General features: G+C 48.3%; 1 protein-coding gene across 4 annotated transcripts in view; it reads right to left on the bottom strand.

The window, feature by feature from the left end:
- Positions 1 to 19764, bottom strand: part of ST3GAL5 (ST3 beta-galactoside alpha-2,3-sialyltransferase 5) — a 49056-nt gene extending 29292 nt beyond the window's left edge. For 3 of the 4 annotated variants that reach the window (XR_010378832.1, XR_010378833.1, XM_064481947.1), the window contains exons 1-3: positions 19647 to 19764; positions 1229 to 1352; positions 501 to 612 (exon numbers count right to left, since the gene is read on the bottom strand). Coding sequence is in view for 1 of the 4 variants with exons in the window: in XM_064481947.1 (XP_064338017.1) it covers positions 501 to 612; positions 1229 to 1352; positions 19647 to 19749 (339 nt within the window). In the remaining 3 variants the exon portion in view is untranslated. Of the gene's footprint in view, positions 1 to 500; positions 613 to 1228; positions 1353 to 19083; positions 19410 to 19646 lie in introns of those variants that run through there. The other variant, XR_010378834.1, reaches the window with a different exon arrangement.
- Between the last annotated feature and the right edge of the window lie 323 nt (positions 19765 to 20087).

The following is a 20087-nucleotide window of genomic DNA, read 5'->3' as shown; positions in this document are numbered from 1 at the left end:
ATACGTGTCGGTCATCATTACTACCATGCTACCTTATTTAAAATCATTTTGTCTCTTGTCCAGGGCTGAACGTTATCAGATAATCAGTGAAATGAGCATTTAATATGTCAACTGATTTAAAAAGTAAATACACACTGAAGGAAAAATCTTGAACTACAACGGGAAATCACTAAAACGAAAAATAAAACACAGAAGTGACAAATGATACTAAAAGAATTTCTTCCTGATTTGTTTTAAGAACATGTACACCGACAGCATCACAGTATATTAACTCCGTGAAAGGTGTCCGACAGGGTCAAACGGAACTCACCTCACCCCGCAACTTCAGTAAACGGGGGAGAACAGTGAGGCATGTGTTTCGAAGCGCTAAGTGTTAAGTGTTTTCCTTTCTGTTTACGCTGTTCACGAACATTCATTTACAACACTTTAGAGACCATATTAACGTTAAGGTGTACACTTGGGAATATTCTAATTTAACCCACACTGATGGAATATCTAACCTTTATGCGGTCGGGGTCCACATAATGCATTTTTTTCATGTCGCATTCTTCAGTAGTATAATTTAACTTGAGGATATAAAGGATCCACACTCCAAACACAAGCAAAGTACACCTGGAAAAAAAAAAAAAGGATGTGCTATAATGATGCATCCAAGTGATAATCAAGAAAGACCACGTGAAATAAGTGAAAACTGAACCCTCTCGGCATAGAAGTACAGTCTAAGCTGACCTTTTATGGCACCATTTCTTATTTTCATGACAAGATAAATTAGTCATTTATGACTGTCTTTGTTACCAAATGAAACTGACAAGTCCCGCCTTTAAACAGTTCTTGCACTTAGTAAGTTGTAAAGGTGACCGGGCTGAAACACCTGTCATCCTTTTTAGTATTCAGTGTTATTCAAACGCCTACAGGGGACTTTAATTGACCATATTTGTAGGTTCACTAAAAATAGAGAAAGGGAAAGCCCTCTTTTATTAGACCGCAGCTGGAAGGGCTGTGCACAAGGTGCAGAGCCTGGGCGGCTCCCTAGCTGGAGCCACGCCGGAATCCGGGACGGGGATGCTCTGCACCTCTCCTCGGATGTGCCTCTACAGAGATCCTTGACCGAGAGGGACCAAGGGTGAGCGCCATCCTCAGGGCTCTCGCTGAACTCTTCTCCCAGTTTCTCCCAGTTCCTCCCAGACCCAAACCAGGGGTGTCTTGTGGCCCGAGAGCTGGTGCTTACTTGAGGATGTCCTTCAGCAACAAGCTAGGTCTTCTCATCTTGTTCTGAGCTCGGGTATACCATTGCAGGGAGGGCCTCGAGCAGTCGCTTCTCAGCTTCACACAGTTGTACTCACTGGGCATTGCTGGGACAAGAGGAGAGGGCAGGAGGAGGGAAAGAAGGAAGTGAGTTTGGCAGATTACGTTTTTAAAGAGCCTCAGTGTGGTACAGTGGTACCGTGGAATACTACTCAGCGATAAAAAGGAACGGCCAACTGATACACGCAGCCCCTCGATGAATCCTGAGGCAGTGAAGCTGAGCCAATACTAACAGGTTACACACTATATGATTCCACTTATACAACATTCTTGAAATGACAAAGGTACAGAAGTGGAGAACAGATCATCAGTCGTCAGGGGTTAGGGAGGGAGTGGTGGGTGTGGCTGTGGAAGGGCAACATGAGGGGTCCCTGTGGTGATGGAAAGATCCTGTATCTTGACTGTATCCCTGTCAATATCCCGGTTGTGAGATTCTACGGTGTTTTTGCAAGATGCTGCCATTGGGGGAAGTGAGTAATCTGTGTTCCTACACTCTACAATTATCCCCGAATTAAAAGTCAGATTTTTTTTTTTTGAGTCTTTACCTTTTACAGATACATACGGAACTACTTACAGATGAAACAGGAGAAATGAAAACTGCTTAAAAAAAAAAAGTGTGTGGGAGAAACAGTTGAGACAAGGTGAGCTTTAAACTACTGTCGAATCTGGGCAATCAGTACATGGGGCTCATTTTTACAATTCTTAATACTATTTGAAATTTTCTACAATAAAAAAGGTTAAAGCTGTTACATTAAAAACAGAAGAGGTGGGGATGGGGGTAGAGCTCAGTGGTAAAGTATGTGCTTAGCATGTGTGAGGTCCTGGGTTCAATTCCCTGGTAACTTCATTAAAAAATAAATAAATAAAAATTAAAAAAAAATTTTTTTAAACAGAAAAAGAGAATTATACTAAGAAAAAAGAAAAAAAAAGGCAATTTTAAAAGAAATTTAAAAAATATATATGCTCTTGGGTATGCTTGCTCATTTATTCTTTTAAATTAGTTTAATTCTCAAATTTCCAATTTCTAAACAATATTCCAAGGGGTATCGTAGTAGAAATCGATACATCTCGTCCCACGTCAATTTCCCCCTTTCTCTCAATTGAAAAGAACTCCGAATTTTTATCTGGGCACATGGCTTTGGAGCTAGGCATAGCTTTGTGACTAAGTTCTAGCCCATGGGCTACGAGCAAAAGTGTACAGCTTTCAGGGTGCATTCCTCGGCATACTCCCCTTTATCCTTTATCCCCTCTTTCCTATTGGCTGAAATACCGACACATGATGAGCCACTCTGGACCACACAGCACATCACCCAAGGGATGGAGGAGCAACGGGACAAAGGGCTTGGGTCCCTGGACCACCTCAAGGACAGAGCCTCCTTCCCATCCCTGACGGTCTGCCTCTGAACTCTTGCATGACGGAGAAATAAACTTCCACCTCGTTTAAGCAATTGTTAATTAAATCTCAACTAATGTAGGCACCTATTGCATTATGATACAGTTATATATTGATTTAGGAAACAATGTCTTTACTATACTTCAGCTTGCAGCCAGGAGGAAGTTATATGTCACTATTCACTTCATTGCCCCCATTAGGGTCATGCCATTTTCTTTGAAAAATATCTTTCATCAAACTGACATTCAAGTATTTGTTGTTTTTTTTTTTTTTTTTTTTTTTGCTCTCTCTCTCAATTCCAAGTCTAACCACGGACAGAGCACCAGAGTGTGAGAACTTTTATAGATGTGCATCATTCCATTTTCATCGTCTCAAAAAATAGTGCCCAGGGCCTCGCTAGTAAACCTTTGCTGAAGAATCTACTGAATTCTCAAATGGGAAGTGAGAACCAATAACCCTGGAAGGTTTTCAAACACCACAACTTTGTGGTTACTAGGATGCACAGTCAGCCAAGTGGCAGGTCCCAGCGGGCTGCCTGGAACCAGGGCAGCTACGAAAAGGAAGCTTCTACGAGGCCTGTGCTTTTATGAGCAGAATGACACTCACTTCACACCTGAGCAGACCTCCTGAGAGCACAGCAGGCGGGGAGCATTAGAACCGGGCTCCCACCCCTGCCGCCAGCCGGCCTGATGGACGGTCCTGGGGGCCCTCGGCTCTACTCCGCCCTCTTTCTCGTCTGCTCTGCCCCTCAGGCTGCAGGTCTGCAGACTGCATTTCCCGGACCCTCTCCTGTGCCAGCTGGCCTCCTGCTGAGCTGTGACCGTGGGACGTCCGGGGGTGGGGGGGGAGACTGGAAGGCAGGGGGAGGCGGCAGCCTTTCATTCCCTTGATTCGATGCAACAGGAGAGGAGGGGAGGGAGGTGCCCTCCAGCAGGGGCGAGGGGCCTCCAGCATCCCGGGTTTCTACCCGACAGAGGTGATGGCACCTCCAGGAGCTCTGTGACAAGGACGAGCTTCGGCCCGGCGTGACAGGGGCTCCTGGTCCCTGGCTAACACTTCTCTCTCGCTGTGCTCTGCCGACGAGCCCTGCAGTCGATGCCCCGCATGAAAGGCCTCTCTGCCTCAAGCATCTCCGTGCTCTCTGGTTTCCTGCTGGACACCGAGTGGGACATCAGCCAACTCTCTTCTACTGCTTTTAGGAAAGTGGAACCGAACAAGGAAAAGAGGGGTTCTGGGGGTGAGAGGAGGGTCTGCAGTCCTGGAGCCCTCCCTCTTCCCACCACCGCTGCCACGCGACACGACACGCTCACACATCATTCAAATGCACAGGGGAAAAAAAAGAAAAGAAGGAAAAGAAACTTTTGTGTTTGTTTTGTTTTGTTTTTCTAATCACACTGGGGAGGCTCTCAGGAGAGGCAGTGTCAGGGCTCAGCTGCCCTGGGATGGCGAAACAGGGCACTGGATGCTCAGGCAGAAGAGGAGCCGGAGGCCCATCCTGGGGAGGGAGAAGGGACAAGACAGAGATCTATCGAGAAACGATGAAAAGAAGACTGGTGATGAGGAGAAGCAGGCTGAGATGAATGTGGTCCCCGTTATGGGAAGACACAGAAATGGAAGTCAGTTTTGTAGTTTAGGGATGGTGACGTGATGAACTGGAGATGGTAAATAACTAGACAGAGGCACCCAGGAAGCGGCTGGAAATGCAGCCTGGGGCTCCCCGGAACAGCCACCCCTCCAGCCAGCCTTTCTCAGCCCCAGCGAGTGAAGCATGGAACACATTAACCTCCCTCCTGTCAACCTGGACTGTACAAGACACACACCCTCCACGGGAAAGTGGAGGAGAGAGTCGCTCAAGTCATGTTTGCGTTTGGGGTTTTACATGAAGAATTCTACTTGGGAAAGGAGAGCAGAGAGCAAGACAGAAGGCCTGCCTCGGCAGGGGAAGATGGCTTCGGGGCACACAGCAATTAAACACCTCACAGGGCCAAGGACAGCAGGAAAAGGGAGCGCCAGAGGGACTGGGCGACGAGGCAAGACCCCACCGTGGGGAGACGGAACAGAGGAGCAAAGCAGAGGCCTGGCAAATTCGGGGAGCAGTGAATGACCGGGTGTGGCTGAGAAAGAATGGCCTGGGCTGCGGGGGTGTGGAGAAGCTAAAGGCAATACTGTGGTCTTGTTGGACACCCAGGGCTGGGGCCCTACCTCGGCTGTGAGTGTGGACTGCTAACAGCCCACAGCTGCCCCCTTCTCAGAGGATCTGCCCTCTGTCCCCAGCCAACAACCGACTGACAGGGACCAAAGACTGGCCCTCTGGCCTCTGGGTGGGATCACCCTGGGAGAGTGGCTCAAGCCACAGGGCTCCCTTGGGGAGCTGCTGAGACCAGGGCTCTGCTCCTTCTCTGCCCCCTCCTCTCTTACTCCCTACCTCCTGACAGCTGAGCCCTTGAACTCCTGTTTTCGGCTCTCCTTCTAGGAAATCTGAACTAAGACAGGCCATCAGGTCAGCAGGGTCAACATACAGGTGATGGCAGAAGGTCATGGACGATCAGAAGTCCCCAAGGATTTGATTTGGGGGGTCATGAGGCGTGGAGGAGAGTCCCTGGGGAAGCAGCAGGGCCATGGAGGTGGTGGTGAGCCTGAGACGGGGCTGGGGGTGCTTTGTCTCGGCACCCAGCAGCAGACCCTGTGCCCTGGCTGCTGGCATGCTGGCCAGGTGGGCAGGGAGGGCTCCGGCTGCAAGAACCCACAGGGCTTGAGACAGGTCGAGGGTGGCGAGCAGGCAGGCAGGAAGGAAGAGAAGTCAAGTGTCAGGGATGATGCTGGAGCCCTTTGCAGCCACAAGAAGGACATGTGGCCTTGCTGAGTTCCAAACGCCTGTGGGCCATCGGGCTGATAAATCCCAGGCTTGGAGCCCTGGGGAGGGATCTGAGCTGGAATATCAGTCAGGGGTGCGCTTGGCCGCACGTAACAGAAACCTGGGGACCAGCCAAGGCTTTCAGCGAAGTGGGGGTGTTTTTATTCTCACAGTACAGGAAGTCTGGGGACAAGCTGATCAGGGATGGCGCAGCGGCTCTGCAGAGCCATTGGTGTCTCTGGCTCCCACCAGCTTCTGCTCCCCAGCTTAGCACGCGGCCAGCCACTGCTCCAAACTCCAAACAAGAAGAAGGATGAGATGGAAAGGAAGGTGAGGCTTCCACATCAGGAGAGGAAAAGCTTTCCTGGAAATCCCTGACAGACTTCCAATTCTCTCTCTCTGGCCAGGACCACATCCCATGAGTACCTGCGGCTGCAAAGTGAGCCAGGAACTTTGCACACGCAGGGCAGCCTACTTCCCCACACAGAATTAGGGTCTGCCGGTAAGGAAGGAGGAGAGAGGGAACCTTTAAGAAGCAACAGTGAGGGCCAGCTGCAGCCGAGCTAAGGGCCTGGGGCTATGTGGATAAAGGGACAGTTTATGTCTGCTCTGAAGAGATACGATCTCCAAGGGGAAGAAAAAAAGACAGAGCCTTCAAGAGCTGGGGGAGAAGAGGCGGTAGGACAGGAGACACTGCTGGAAATCAGCAAAGGAAATCTTAAGTGAAATCTGTGACTCTGACGTGACAATTCCAAGCCTAGAACGGTTCCCTAACATTCTGAAGTTCAATTATTTAAGAACAGAGCACAGTAGTTCCTAAACAAAATGCATTTTGAAGTGTTTTAACCTAAAAAAGTAACTTGGGTGCCCCCACTGTACACACAAGAAAGGCTTCTGGAAGTTAATGTCACTGAGTCCTCCCACATGCTCTGTGGGGATGCAGAGTGACAGGCTGAGTCCCTGCTTTCTAGAAGCCCAAGGTCCAGGGAAATGACATCAGAAAGTAACTACAATGTGGGGAGGGCTGCCGAAGAAAGGAGGCTGCTCAGAAGCGTGGCGTCTGACACCCAGCACAGTTGCGGCCACTACGTGGTCAGAGGTGACCCCCAGGCCTTCTCACCAAAGCCCACCCAGGGGCACTGTTACAGAAGCCGCGGGGCCGGGGCCCAGCAGCTGAGAAGCAGCAACAGGGAGGGGAAGTGGCGGGCGGGGGAGCATGACTTAGCTGAGAATCCTCAGGAGACACCTGCCGGGGTCGGACCTGGGGCTCACGGGGTTCCTTCGACCTGTGCTGCCTGTCCACCCACGCAGACCACCATCCTCGAACAATCGCGGTAGCTAATTTCAAATCAGCTTTAGCTGTGGAACTTTTTTTTTTTTTAACATGAATATCCATTGAGAATCCTAACATATAACACGGATAAGAGGCATTCAGTTGATCTTTTGCAAGGTTTCTCTCACCACCTCTGCATGACTGACACTTGGGGCTGGGTCACTCTTTGTGGCAGGAGGCTGTCCCGTGCATTGAGGAGTGTTTCAGAGCATCCCTGGCCTCTAGCCACCGTATGCTATGAGCATCTCTGGTCCTCCCCCTCTCTCCCAGTTGTGACAACCAAAAATATCTCCAGACCTTGCCAATCATCCACTGGTGGACAAAACTGTCCCCGACTTTACCCATTGGGATAAAGTCACTGTATGTATTAAAATCCCAAGACTGCTGTATTTTGAAAGGATTTTGGGTAATTAAACAATGCAAAAACTGAAAATCAAAGACTGTGGGTTAAAATGGATGGATGATCCCTGAGCTTCAGTTTCTAATCTTTTTCTAGGTTTGGGTTGCATAATCTCGAGAAATCTTGATTCACCAAGATACGTGGCCGCATTCTCACCTGTACAATGGGACAGGAACCAACAGGCAGGCACAGGCTGCATTCACACACCCGTCTGCAAGGTTCACAGGTGCACACGGCGGGGAGGCGGGGGAAGGACAGCTTTTGCTCCTGGATCCACACAACTCGAGCAAATCACTTTGAATATCTCATGCCACTCCCATCAGCAAAGGGTGCAGACCTCCACTATAGGGTACCTTCCTGTTTTCACTGGGTAGGCAGTGTCTCATTTCTATTTTAGGAATGTGAAATTTTACATACGATGTCAAAACCACAACAAACGTGCTGGTGAGACCATGCCGGCTATCTCCCCGTATCTTCTATTATTTGTTTAGTTTAAACGAGCAACACCTCCATCCCCGACTTGGCCTGCGTTTCTCCAACCTGACCACGCACAAGAACCACTTACTGCTGCAGACTCCCAGACCTCGTCCCCTGAATGTCCCACCTGGCAGGACCAGGTGAGGACACCAAATGTGATTTTGAACAAGCTCCCCCGAGTTCTGTGGGTGCGGCCCTTTGAGAAACCCTGCTCTCCAGCCAGCTTCTCACCGTTGTAATTAACAATGGATTTTAGCCTAAAGATTTTCAGATCCTCCTACAAACTGCACAGAGTTATGAGGACGTGCCTTCCTGGATAAATAAAAGCGTTGCTCTTTAAATACATAGTCTACACTCTACTAATTTTGACCACTTACCAACAAGCACGCACTTCAGTGATTCTGAGGTGTGCTTTTTAAATTACGTCTAATCAACAGGTATTCCTCTAACGTGGAGAATACATCAGTATTATCATTCAATTGCCTGCTTTTTGTATGTTTAAAAGTGTTAAAGGCAATTAACCTGAGCCCTTGGAATTCATAAACATTCTCCAAAACGAGAACATGCCTGGCAACTAGAGATGGTATTTCTCCAAGGTTTTACTGGAATGAAGAAGATATTAAGAGGGCAGTGACTCGTACAGGGTCAAGTCCCGAGTCCCCTCCCCGCCCTTCGCACCCGCCTCCAGTTCCCCCGTACCATCCTTACCCTTATCCTTTGGTCTCTGTTCACAAGTCGCCTTCCTTGACCACCCTCTGTCACACAGCACTCCCACCCCGGGCCCCGTTACTTACTTTCTTGCTTTATTTTACCACATACACTCATTAGTACTCACACAAATTTGTCTACTGTCTGCTCTCCCCACTAAAATACAAAATTCCGAGAGGAGGGACTGTCGACTTTGTTCACTGCTGTAACCTCGGAAACTCAAACAGTGCCTGGCAGGAAAGAGACGCTTAAATACTTATGGAATGAATGATTCAATGAATAAATGAATGCACTGATCAACAGCCTGCACCCAGAGCCCCACAGAAAAGCTAAACCAAACCCAGCAAGGTCCTAACGAGAGGCAGACGTGAAGACTGGACCCTTCCAGGAGTCCAGACATCGCTGGGCGTTTGTGACGTGTCCGGAGCACATCTGGCACGTGCAAAACAGGGACGGGAATCCCTTCTCAAACAAGAATCACTGTGTATGTCTGTGTGGCAAGGAAGGGAGATAAACAAAATCAAACAACTGTCCCACCCACCACCATGGGAAAATAAAAGAGCAACTGGGATCTGTTTTGTTTTTTAAGAGAAGAGGAAAGAGACATAATAATACTTAACTGCTTGGCTGTTGGCTGTTTCATGTTTCTGAGGCTGTTTGTTAACATGTAAGAAACAGGTTGGGTGATAATTAAGTTGCACGCTTCCTGGGGAGCCTCTCTTGCAGGGCAGCTGTAGGTTTAGTCTGAACCAGGCAAATGGGTAGCTCGGAGCTGGTTGACCAGATACCCCAGGACGCCCAGCAGGAGTGACGCCTTCGCCTTCTGGGACAGGAGCAGCAATGACAGCAACACCAAACGGAAGAACCACCCGGTCAGGTGAAGCCACACTCTGGGAAATCAATCAATTGATTTCTGCAAAATCAACTGATTTTCTGCAAAATCAATTCTGAAGAGAGCTCAGCACTGCCAGAAATGACTTCAGTACTGACCACGGAAAGGGATCTACATCGAGCCCTGACTTCCAGTGCTAGACTGGCCGCAGCACCGTGACCTGGAGGCTTCCGGGTTTTTAAGCTTTATTTTTTGACATGATCTCAAACGTAGAGAGACTGCAAGAGGAGCACAAAGAATTGCCCTCCCCCAGACTACCCACCTGTTACCCGCCCATCCCACTGGCTTGGTCACTCCATTGGACGATGCACGTACTGCTTTTTTAACCATTTGAAAGTAAACTGAAGACACAATGCCATTTACCCCTAAATATTTTAGTATCTCCTAAATACAAGGCCATTGCCAGACACAACCACAGCATGATGATACAAATCAGGAAATTACGGTTGCTTTAATACTATTATCTAATCTAAAGACCTCAGACAAATTTCTTTAGCAGTCCTGATAATGGGCTTAGCACAAAAACAGGATCACATGTCCAGGATCACATGTGGCATTCAGCTGTCCTGTCTCTTCAGCCTCCTTTAATCTGAAACAGTTCCTGTGTCTTTCATGACCTCGGCATTTTTTGAACAGAACAGGCCAGCTGTTTTGTAGAATGGCCCTCCATTGAGATTTGTCTGTTTCTTCATGATCAGATCCAAGTCCTACATTTGGGGCAGGAATATCACAGAAGCGGTGCTGGCCTTTCTCGATGCATTTTCCCAGGAGGCACCTGATGGTGCTTTGTCCCAGTGCCGGGTGATGGTTAACGTCGTGTAAGGCAAGTTTATCTACTGTCAAGTTACTACTTTCCCTTGGTAATTAAACTTGATGGGAGATACTTAGAGACTAAGTAATTATCCTGTTCCTCATCCGACTCGTTTCAGCACCCAGGATAAGGATTAAGTTCTGTGTGAGGTCAAGCAAGGTCAAACTTCCAGAAAAAGCCAGGGCTCGTTGAAGCAGGTGAGCAGCAACTAGCACTGAGTCGCCTCTAACAGACTTAATTCAAATAACCCCAGGGAATGTCCACTCTTAGTCATTAAGGAAAAAACTAGACTCTGGATTTCCTTTGCAGAGCATCGGTGAGTCCTCACGACTATACTAGCCTCCCTTACGGCGAGCCACGTCTGCTGGAAGCTCAGCCCTTCAATTTACAAGGTGTCCAGCGGTGACACCCAGGCTCAGAGGGCTGACAGCTAGTCCCCCGCACAGAGGCCCGGGTTTCCCGGGGCAATGCCGATGGGCTCAGCTGGGTGACTTCTGATCCGCTGCAGCACGGTTCAGGGAGCTATACTTAAAAACAAAACTCCAGCTCTCCATTGCCTTATACGAGGCACAGCCAGGTTTAGGAACTTCGATTTGGCTTATTCAAGAAATATGTTTTTAAAAAATTCTGTTATCACATAACTTCAGAAAGAATATTTTGAAGTCACACGCTGGTTGTTACACTACCACACAGTGACAGCCACTGCTAACGTTCTGGTCTGTGTTCCGTCTGCCTTTCCTCTTTGCACATGTATATTTTATCAGGATTGGGATCATAGTATCTATACCAGCCTTCTTCAGGTTGGGTTCCACCAGAGATTAAGCCCTATGGAAGAGGATTTGAGACTCTATTTTCTCAATTCTCCCAACGATGGTCTATAATTAGAATCACTCCGGAAGCAGAGGAGAGAAGTTCATTCATAACATACAATGGTGGCCTTTGAGCATTAGGGCTTAATTCTCTTGCAGAGCCCCAGTCAAGGAAGGCTGGTCTGTGCTGTTGTGTAATTTGCTTTGTTCACCTAATAATCCTTTAAACAAACATTTAATAAGTACATACCAGGCACTGCGACTATCAAAAAACATAAGACACAGCCTTTCTCTTGAAATGAAAAATCCAGCCAGGGAAAGCAAAAATACCTAAATACTCAACAAGCCAAATAACAGAGGAGCCATAGGATACCTGGAGTGCCCTGGGCAAGGGACCACCAGCTCCATCAGATGAAGTCAGGGAGGCCTCCCTGAGGAGGTGATGTGTAAATGGGTCCTTGAAGGATGGGCAAGAGCTCAGAGACAAAAAGAAGAGAGAGCAGGCATTCTGGATGGAAGGAAGGGCATGCCAAGATGCTCAGAGAGGACTGCTGAGGCCAGGTGACAGGGAATCTGGCGGAAAGTGGCAGAAGATGTGACAAAGAAGGAACCAGGCCCTCCAAACTGGACCAAGAGGAGGTGGCATCAGGCAACCTTCAGTGGTTCCCTTTTTTTGGGCAGGGAGGTAATTAGGTTTATTTATCTTTTTTCAGAGGAGGCACTGGAGATTGAACCCAGGACCTTGTGCACGCTAAGCACGTGCTCTACCACTTGAGCTATAGCCTTCCCCCCCAAGTGGTTCTTAAGCAGGAAGGTGAAGAGCTCACACCAGTGGGGAGGCCGTGGGAGGGCGTGGTCAGGGGGCTGCTGTGACCACCACAGCCAGGGCTGATGGGGCAGCCGGGTCGCAGCAGGGACAGCAAGGAGGGAAGCTGACAATAGCTGTGAAGGAAGAAGGTGACACAGAACTTGGTGACTGGGCTGCCAGGGGCTGTTCTTTTAGCACCAGCCAGTGGAGATCTGGCCTGCATAACTAATTCAAGCTGCTAATGGGGGAAAATTTTTAAAAAAGAAGCAAAGCAAAGCCTGCAAGAAGGCACCATCAGCTGCCACCATCCCACCATCCTCTGAGATGATTTAACGGCCGAGGTAGGGGCATTTGTCAAAGAGGAGGAGGCCAGAGAAATGACAGGACACTGGGGTAAACTGAGGAAGCTGCCTGTGCAACTGCCTGTCCTCCGTGGGCTCCTCCAAGCTCTAACAAAACTCCTTCCGTAGCAGCTCTCCGGTGGTGGGCCCTCATGTGACAGGTTATACACGCAGCATGCGCTACAGCAGAACACGTCTGTGGCACCCCCACAAGCGCCACAAATAAAGCGAAATCTAGAAGCCAGCTCTTTCATGGAAGATTTCCCCCTTAGCTAAAGGACATACGAGGAGATGGGCTGAAGAAATAGAGCTTAATAGAAAGTGAAAGTCAGTAGAACTAACATTAACATAAAAGCAACTCTGGGACCCAACATAAACAAGCTCTAGCACAGGGACCTTCCCCCAAACCAGATGATAACGGGAAACACCATGTATGAGATGATGGGAAAGTGTGTGAAAACTCTAAAAGTAACCAAGACCCCACCCCCCAAAAGAAAGGGTGAGGGTACGGGTTCTTAAGAAGTGGGATCATGAAGTGACATCACCAAACAAGATCTTAGAAATATTCCTCGGGGAGCAGCTGGCTGGTGGATGAGGAAGGAAAGGTGAAGGATTTGCTGGGCAGTTTAGGCAATAATCTGGTACAGTGGTCCCTTGGTACCCAGAGAGGATTGGTTCCAGGACCCTCCTCGGATATCAAAATCCACAGAAGTTCAAATCCCTTATTAAATGGTGTAGTATTTGCGTATAACCTATGCACAACCTCCTGTATACTTTAAATCATCTCTTGGTTACTTGTGACACCTGCTACAATGTAAATGCTACGTCCATAGTTGCTGCCATGCGGCAAATTCAAGTTTTGTTTTTTGGCACTTTCAGGAAATGATCCTTTTGGAATACTTTTGATCTGCAGTTGGCTGATATGGAGGGCTGACTGTATTCCATAATTCTATTTGTCCTCTAGGAACAGAAGAACAAAACTAGTCATACAAAACCCCAAATCAGAAAGTGTTCATGACCCTAGAGATGGAACTGAGGGGGACAGTGACAGGGAACGATCTGGAAGTACACAGGCCCTGGCAGCTGAGAGACCGAAGGAGAACCGGCAATCACAGGAGACAAAGGAAAGTTGTGTTTGGGTCACTTCAAGCTCAGAACAAGTTAAGCACATTTGAATTCGTAAAACCGACAGCAGGTACTTCAGTCTGTAAGGGGCATGGTGGAAACACCCAATTTCCTTTTACATCCCGATCACGCACATCCATTTTACTCTCTGCTCCAAGAATGTGAGAGCCAGCCCCTGGGCAGGCTCCCAAACAGGCGTACCATGACTCCTGTAACTGGGTTTTAGTCAAGCATGGAGTAGGTGCCGGGGGATGGAGGAAGAAGCAATACAGACAGCCTCTTCTGCAGAAAGCTCTCTTCTCATTTTAAAAATCAGACAAGTAGCTCTATCACCAATGCAATTATTTTCCTCGTTTTTCTTTTTAACTTATTCTACATGGGACTTGAGGTCAGTGTTAGGAGATACATTTGGGGTACATCTGTGTATGTGGGTGTTTGGAAGGCGGCTCAGAAAAGGCTCCTGACTCCAGGAAGGAATGGGTAGGGCTGGGCAGGGAGGGGTTGGAGAGGCAGGTACCGCCTGAGCAGGGACAGCAGGCATTGAGGGGAGTGTCTGAAGGTCCTGCCCCGCAGGGAACAACGGACAGCAGGGGAACAATGAACGAGAGGCGGGGAAAGGAAGCAGGCCACGCCATGGGGGGCTGGAATATTATCCTAAGAGAAAAGAAGCAACTGTCGGGGAGGGGGTGGATTTAAACTGGAATTGGATTTTGGAGAGACTTTTCTTGAGGCAAGACTGGAGATGGGGAAGTCCTTCTGTGAGGCAGGACCAGTGAGGAGGTTGCCATGGAGACTCAGCAGAGTGATGATGGTGCCTGGGAGCGCAGGAACATGGACCAGGGAACACAACCACGTCAGCCACTTCAGATAATCCAACCAGGAATTCAATAGGAGCCCTTCTGAGGGGTAGCGTGGGAACGCACTGTATCCCGCAAAGACAGGGATGTGTTTGCCTCATCCATCACCCCCAGGCCAGACGGCCTGAGTCTGAACCCCCACTGTCTCTGTACCACAGTTTCTGAGTTTCTTAACCTCTCTGAGCCTCAATATCCTCATTTGTAAAACGGGGATAATAATGGTCCCACACTCATAAGGCTTTTGTGAAAACTTCATGAACTGATAGATAGAAGTGTCTAAAGCAGGTAAGGATAAAGTGAGTCTGTACAGTATTTATCCTCAGTTCTGTCCTGTCTCTTGTTTTGTAGCATGTGGGTTTGTTTGGGCGGTGGGGTAGTATAAGAGTTTCACCAAGAGTCCACTCTCTCTCTGCCAACCACAAAACACTGTTAGGTTCCCATGACCCTCAATTCACTTGGCAAATAACTAAATCCCACCCGCTAGCTCTGAATTGTCCCCTTTATCCAGATAGATCTCCTCAGCGTTTATAGGCTAGGATGCCACCAGCCACGTGCAGCTGCTGAGTGATTCAAACATGGCCAGACCAAACTGAGATGTGCTCTAACACAAGTGTAAGATGCACACCAGGCTTTGGAGACAGTGTGACCAGAAAATGTACAATAGCTTGCTAATAATTTTTATATTTATATTGATTTCATAATATATTGCACATAGTGGATTAACTAAAATATATTATTAAAATTAATTCACCTTTTTTTAAAAAAAACTTCCTTCTGATTCCGTGGATCTATTTTAATTGCTATGTTCTTGATTTAGCCAATTAGCTCATTTAATTTTTGCCTATTTTCTTGCTAATAGGAGTAATTAAGGCCACACATTTCCCTCTAAATAATGATTTAGTTACATCCCACAAGCTTTAAGTGTACAATTCATTCTACAAGTTTTGATATATATTTCATTGTTACTAGTTCTTAATCATTCAAATATAAATATTTCCTTTTTCATATATTTTTATTGAAGTATAGTCAGTTTCCAATGCTGTGTCAATTTCTGGTGACAGCCCAATGCTCCAGTCATACATGAACATACATACATTCATTTTCATATTCTTCTTCACCCTAAGTTACAAGATACTGAATATAGTTCTCTGTGCTACATAGTATAAACTTGTTGGTTATCTTATATATATATTAGTCAGTATCTGCAAATCTCAAACTCCCAATTTACCCCTTCCCACCCCCATCCCCACTGGGTAACCATAAGTTTGTTTTCTTTGAGTCTGTTTTTGTTTTGTAAATAAATTTGTCTCTTTTTTGTAAGCAAATCTAAATTTTTCTAATTCAAATTTTCAAATATGTTTTTTTAATTATATTTTTTAATTGATACATGATTTAACTTCATTATGTTCAGAGAACTTGGGTTATATGGCACTGATTATTTTAAACATGTTAGGACTTACTTTATGACCTGGTGTATGTTCAACTTTTGTAAAAGTATAATCTTCACTTGCTGAAACTATACTTTCTATTTAATCAGTTTGATCAAATGTGTTAACTGTGCTGTTTGTTGGATCAATCCCTTATTGGTTTTTAGTTAGCTTGTTTTGTTACTGAAAGAGGTATGCTAAAATCTCTCACTATGCTGGCAGATTTGTCAACTTTTTTTTGTCATTCTGTCACTTTTTACTTTATACAGTTTGAAGTTGTATTATTAGGCACATCGGAGTTCAGAAGTTTTTAATCTTCCTGGGAAATTGAAATGCTGATCCACCTGTTTCCTTTTAACTTTTAAAATGTAGCTACTAGAAAAATTTTAATTATATATATATGGCTTGGCTTATATTTCCACTGGACAGAGATTGCCCAGAAGAAGAATAAGCAAGAAGCCTGAACCAGCCACAAATCCTGGGGGACAAAGGACTTGATTGCAGAAAATGACAAGCAAAGAGAAGAGGGTGTCAGTGGCCTTGTAAAAGTACCCCAACTCTCTCCTCCTCTCTTGCTGCTGGGATCTAGATTAGAAATGAGAACAAGAGGTTTGTGAAAAGCAGAAAGGAGGTGAAGAACGAGGCAGAAGAGAAAGAAAAAGGAGAAGCTGAGGAGAGAAGAAGGCTGTGGAAGAAGGAACTCTGCATAACAGAAAAACTGCTCCTGCTCTGAACCCAATACATAGAAGTCTTTAAATATGACAATGAGCCCCAGCCTCAAAGACAGCCTTCATGTTCAAAACACAGACGTACTATTCCATCAAAGAAGACCTTTTTTCAAATTTGTTATCTGTATCAATGTTTCTCTCTTTAAGTTAATCAGATCATATCCCATGATACTGAACCATTCATTCCAGATATTAAAAACTTGAAAGGGGGAAGAATTCATGGCTGTTTAAGAGTTGGTGAACCATCCAATAAATTAATGCTGGATATTTTTCCACAAACATGTCTTGTATGGTCTCGAAAGACAAAACAAGAAATAGGTCCTTCTTCTAGGACACACCAGAGTTCTTACGTAGGAATCCACAGGTACAGGGAAGCCACATAAGCAAAAACAAAGTAGGGAAAGTGCGGCGTCAGGAAACCTGAGCGAGGAGAGGTCCCCGGAGCGTTTGCAGCAGTTTGGCCAGAGACACCATCCCCTCACCACGATGGCTCATGAAACCAAAGGGCTCCCCACAGCTCGCCCTGTCCCTGGGATCGGGGGATGACTTCACATGCTGAGAACACACAGGGCACAGCCAAGCACAGACTGACCGCGGCTCCTGGTACAACTCCTGCCTCAGTCTCCTCCACTGAAAGTCAATGTCACAATCATCAGCTGGTAGTGAAGAACTACCAATGCAGTTATTCCAAAACTGGAATGAAATAGCTCTGCCCGTGGTTCCCAAAGCTGAGTACACACGCTGGATTCTGTGACCCAGGAACCACTCCCTTCCATAGACCCCTATCAGAAATGCGTATGCATGGATATCAAAGACAGATGCAAAAGCAGTCACCAAATGGCCATCAACAGGGCACACACAAATATACGGTATATAATCCACGCAACTGGCCAAATCAGCAATGAGAGTGAGCACCTTACAAGGGCAGGCGTGAAGCTCAGAAACTCAACTCATAAGGAAAGAAGATGGACAGTGCAGGACTCCACATAGGAAGCCAGCAGGGGTTATCTTTGAGGAGGTAGGGACAAGAAGGGAGCCTTCTGCTTCTTGATCTGAGGGCATGGTATGCTGAGTGTGGAAAATGTGCTGAACAGCACACTTACGGTGTGCCTGCTTTTCTAGTATGTATGATATACTTAGGGAAAAAAGAAAAAGAGACAGCTCTCCAGGTAGGACAAGCCTGGCAGTGTCCTCCCTCGTACCCACTCTAACCTCGTTTTTTCCTGCTCCCTGAAACATCTTCCTCACTCCGTCTCTGCCCGTGTGCTTAAGCTGGTCTCTCTCCGGAGAGCCCATGCGTCACCGCCACATTCATGGCTTCCTCCCACACCAGGCCAGAGATTCACCCACTTTCGGATGCCTCCACTAACCTACACCACGCATATCCATCCGGCCCTTGCTTCTCCTTCCTCAGCTGTTAGGGAGTTCATACCATCATTAATATGCGCATAATCCCAGTTGCTTTAATTCCGCCAAGGCTTCCCAGCTAGACCAAAAACAGAGATCGCCCTCTGGGAGTGATCTCAATACGTCTCCACGGTCAGCTCCGATTAAATCGATTAAATTGCTCCTTGGGAGCTAGAAAGGTGTGGAAAGTGAGCCTTAACTGTTCTTCCGAAACACTCCCGCCTGTCCCCAGCACCTGGATGGATGCCCACTGAGGACCCGGAACCTTTTTTATTGCCCGTTCACCTTCCAAGAGACTCCTGCCAAACAGTCTTGTTGGAGAAGGCAGGGAAGGACCAGAGGAGGCACATCAAAGAACAAAGGGTTTGTTCTTATTCCACCTTGAATATAGTTTTAAAACCAATACTAATCTATTTTTATTGTATGGGACAATTTAGCAGTTTGTGCCAAAATTATAAGCATTTCCAAATAAGGCAGTCATAAAAGCTCATTTTTAGAACTTGGGTCTTTTAGTCCTCTCCCTCTCTCTTCCATAAACACCTTCCTGTCTTCCCACCCATTTCTTTTCTTGCCTGGAGGAACAAAGCAAGGTTCATTTCATCTTACAGGACCAGCAGCACTCGAACAATGGACAGACATGCGAAAAAGTCCCTGGCATTCTGATGCCTGGACTCTCCTAGTTCACATCAGTCTCTCCTCGTCCAAGCACAGGCTGGACTTTAGGTGATCCTTGGCTCCACGACTAGAAATGTAAGCTATTCTTCTAAACTGTCAAGCATTCAAGATTATACAAGTGAAACCCCAATCTATCCTGGCCGTTTTTCAGTCTGCGCCCCTTCACTCAGCAGCCGTGGGTTCCTCTTCCAGTTTCAGGACTCATCCTTCTGTGGAAGAGGATTACCAGTCATCAGCCCAGAGGAGGGCTCGGTTTAACACCAGAGGGCAGGAGATGCGTCTCCTTCCTCTTTGTAATCCCAACACTCAGCACAGTGCTTGGCCCAACGGGCAGGCAACACAAGGGTGCCAGATGCAGCCCAGCAGGTAAAACCAATTCCCCCTTTAAAGGACCGATACCTACTTAAGCAAAGGCCACATACATGAATTAAGACACTAGGACGTAAAATTTGTCTTTCAAGTCAGCTAGTGATTCTGCAGGACCCTCTTCACTGGTAAACGCATTCTGCAGTTAGAACCACTGAACCAGGGGCCTAAAAGGGTCCTCGGCCATCAGTAGGTCAAGCCTCCCTGTGCAGACCAGGAGACAGAGCCCCACAGGGGGATCAGTGTCAGCCAAAGTCACTGGCCTCTTCCTATTCACTTGCTCCCCGAAGCAGCTCTCCGAAAACCTTGCCTTATTTACATCCCAAAGGCGCAAATGAATGCCTGCCCACGTCAAGGCACTGCTTACAATTCAGGAGAAACTAAAAGTCACCAAAACTTGTCTCTTCCGCAGGGCTGGCCGCAGAGAGGGGGCAGGGAAGGTCAAGGGCGAATTTCCATCTGCAGACACCGCACATCACGCCTTCCCGCTAGGTGCAAAGGGCAGTTTCGGGATCTGCTAGCCACACCGCGAAAAGTCCCCAATCCTGTCCCAGGGAAATGAATTAAGTCGGCTCTCCTGGCTCGGAAGCTTCCAGCAATGAATTAAAACCCAAGCCGCTGCGGCAGGCTGAGGGGAAAGGGCCACTGCGGCTGGACCCCACATCCCGGCCGTTCACCCCTCCGCCTCCACCGTGTCTACACTTGCCCGGGCCGCGGCGTCCCCCGCCAGTCCACTCGGCGCGAGGCCACGGCTCTCCGCCGGCGACCCCGCGAGGCGCATCTGGGGGAGCCGAGCCCTGGCCGCGGCCCGCGGGGGCTGGGGCGGAGCCGCCGGGCCCAGCCACGCGGGGGCAGGGACGGATCGCCGCCGCCGCCGCCGCCCCCGGCCCGCGGGCCCGGCTAAGCCAAGGAGGGGGCTGCGCCACGTACCTCGGCCGGCAGGTGCCGCCGCCGCCGCCGCCGCCGCCGCCGCCGCCTCGGGTCGCGGCTGCAGGGGCCGCCGCTCGGCGCCGCCCGCCGCCTTCGTCCGCATACTAGGGAGGGGGCGCCGCGCTCGCGCCCATTCAGTCCGGGACCGTCTGCTCCCCGGCGCGGATGCGGAGGCGGGATGTGGGCGGGGCCTGGCGTCACGGGGACAAGAGAGGCCAATCGGAGCGCGCGAGGGCTCCCGCTGCGGCCCCGCTCCCTGGACGCGCAACCTCCACCCCGCGGGGTTAGGGGAGCCGGGCGCCCTCAGCCGGACGGCCGGGGCAGGGGTCCCGGACACCCACTGCCCCTGGGAGCTCTGCGTGCGGTTGGATGGTGGAAGGAACAAAAGATGTATTTAGACTCGCTATAGGCTTTTTACTGCGCAGAGCACTCGTCGATGCG

Source organism: Camelus dromedarius, chromosome 33 (genome assembly GCF_036321535.1).
Source record: "Camelus dromedarius isolate mCamDro1 chromosome 33, mCamDro1.pat, whole genome shotgun sequence".
Taxonomy (NCBI): domain Eukaryota; kingdom Metazoa; phylum Chordata; class Mammalia; order Artiodactyla; family Camelidae; genus Camelus; species Camelus dromedarius.
The sequence above is the reverse complement of the archived record's forward strand: the minus strand, read 5'-3'. Positions and strand labels throughout refer to the sequence as shown.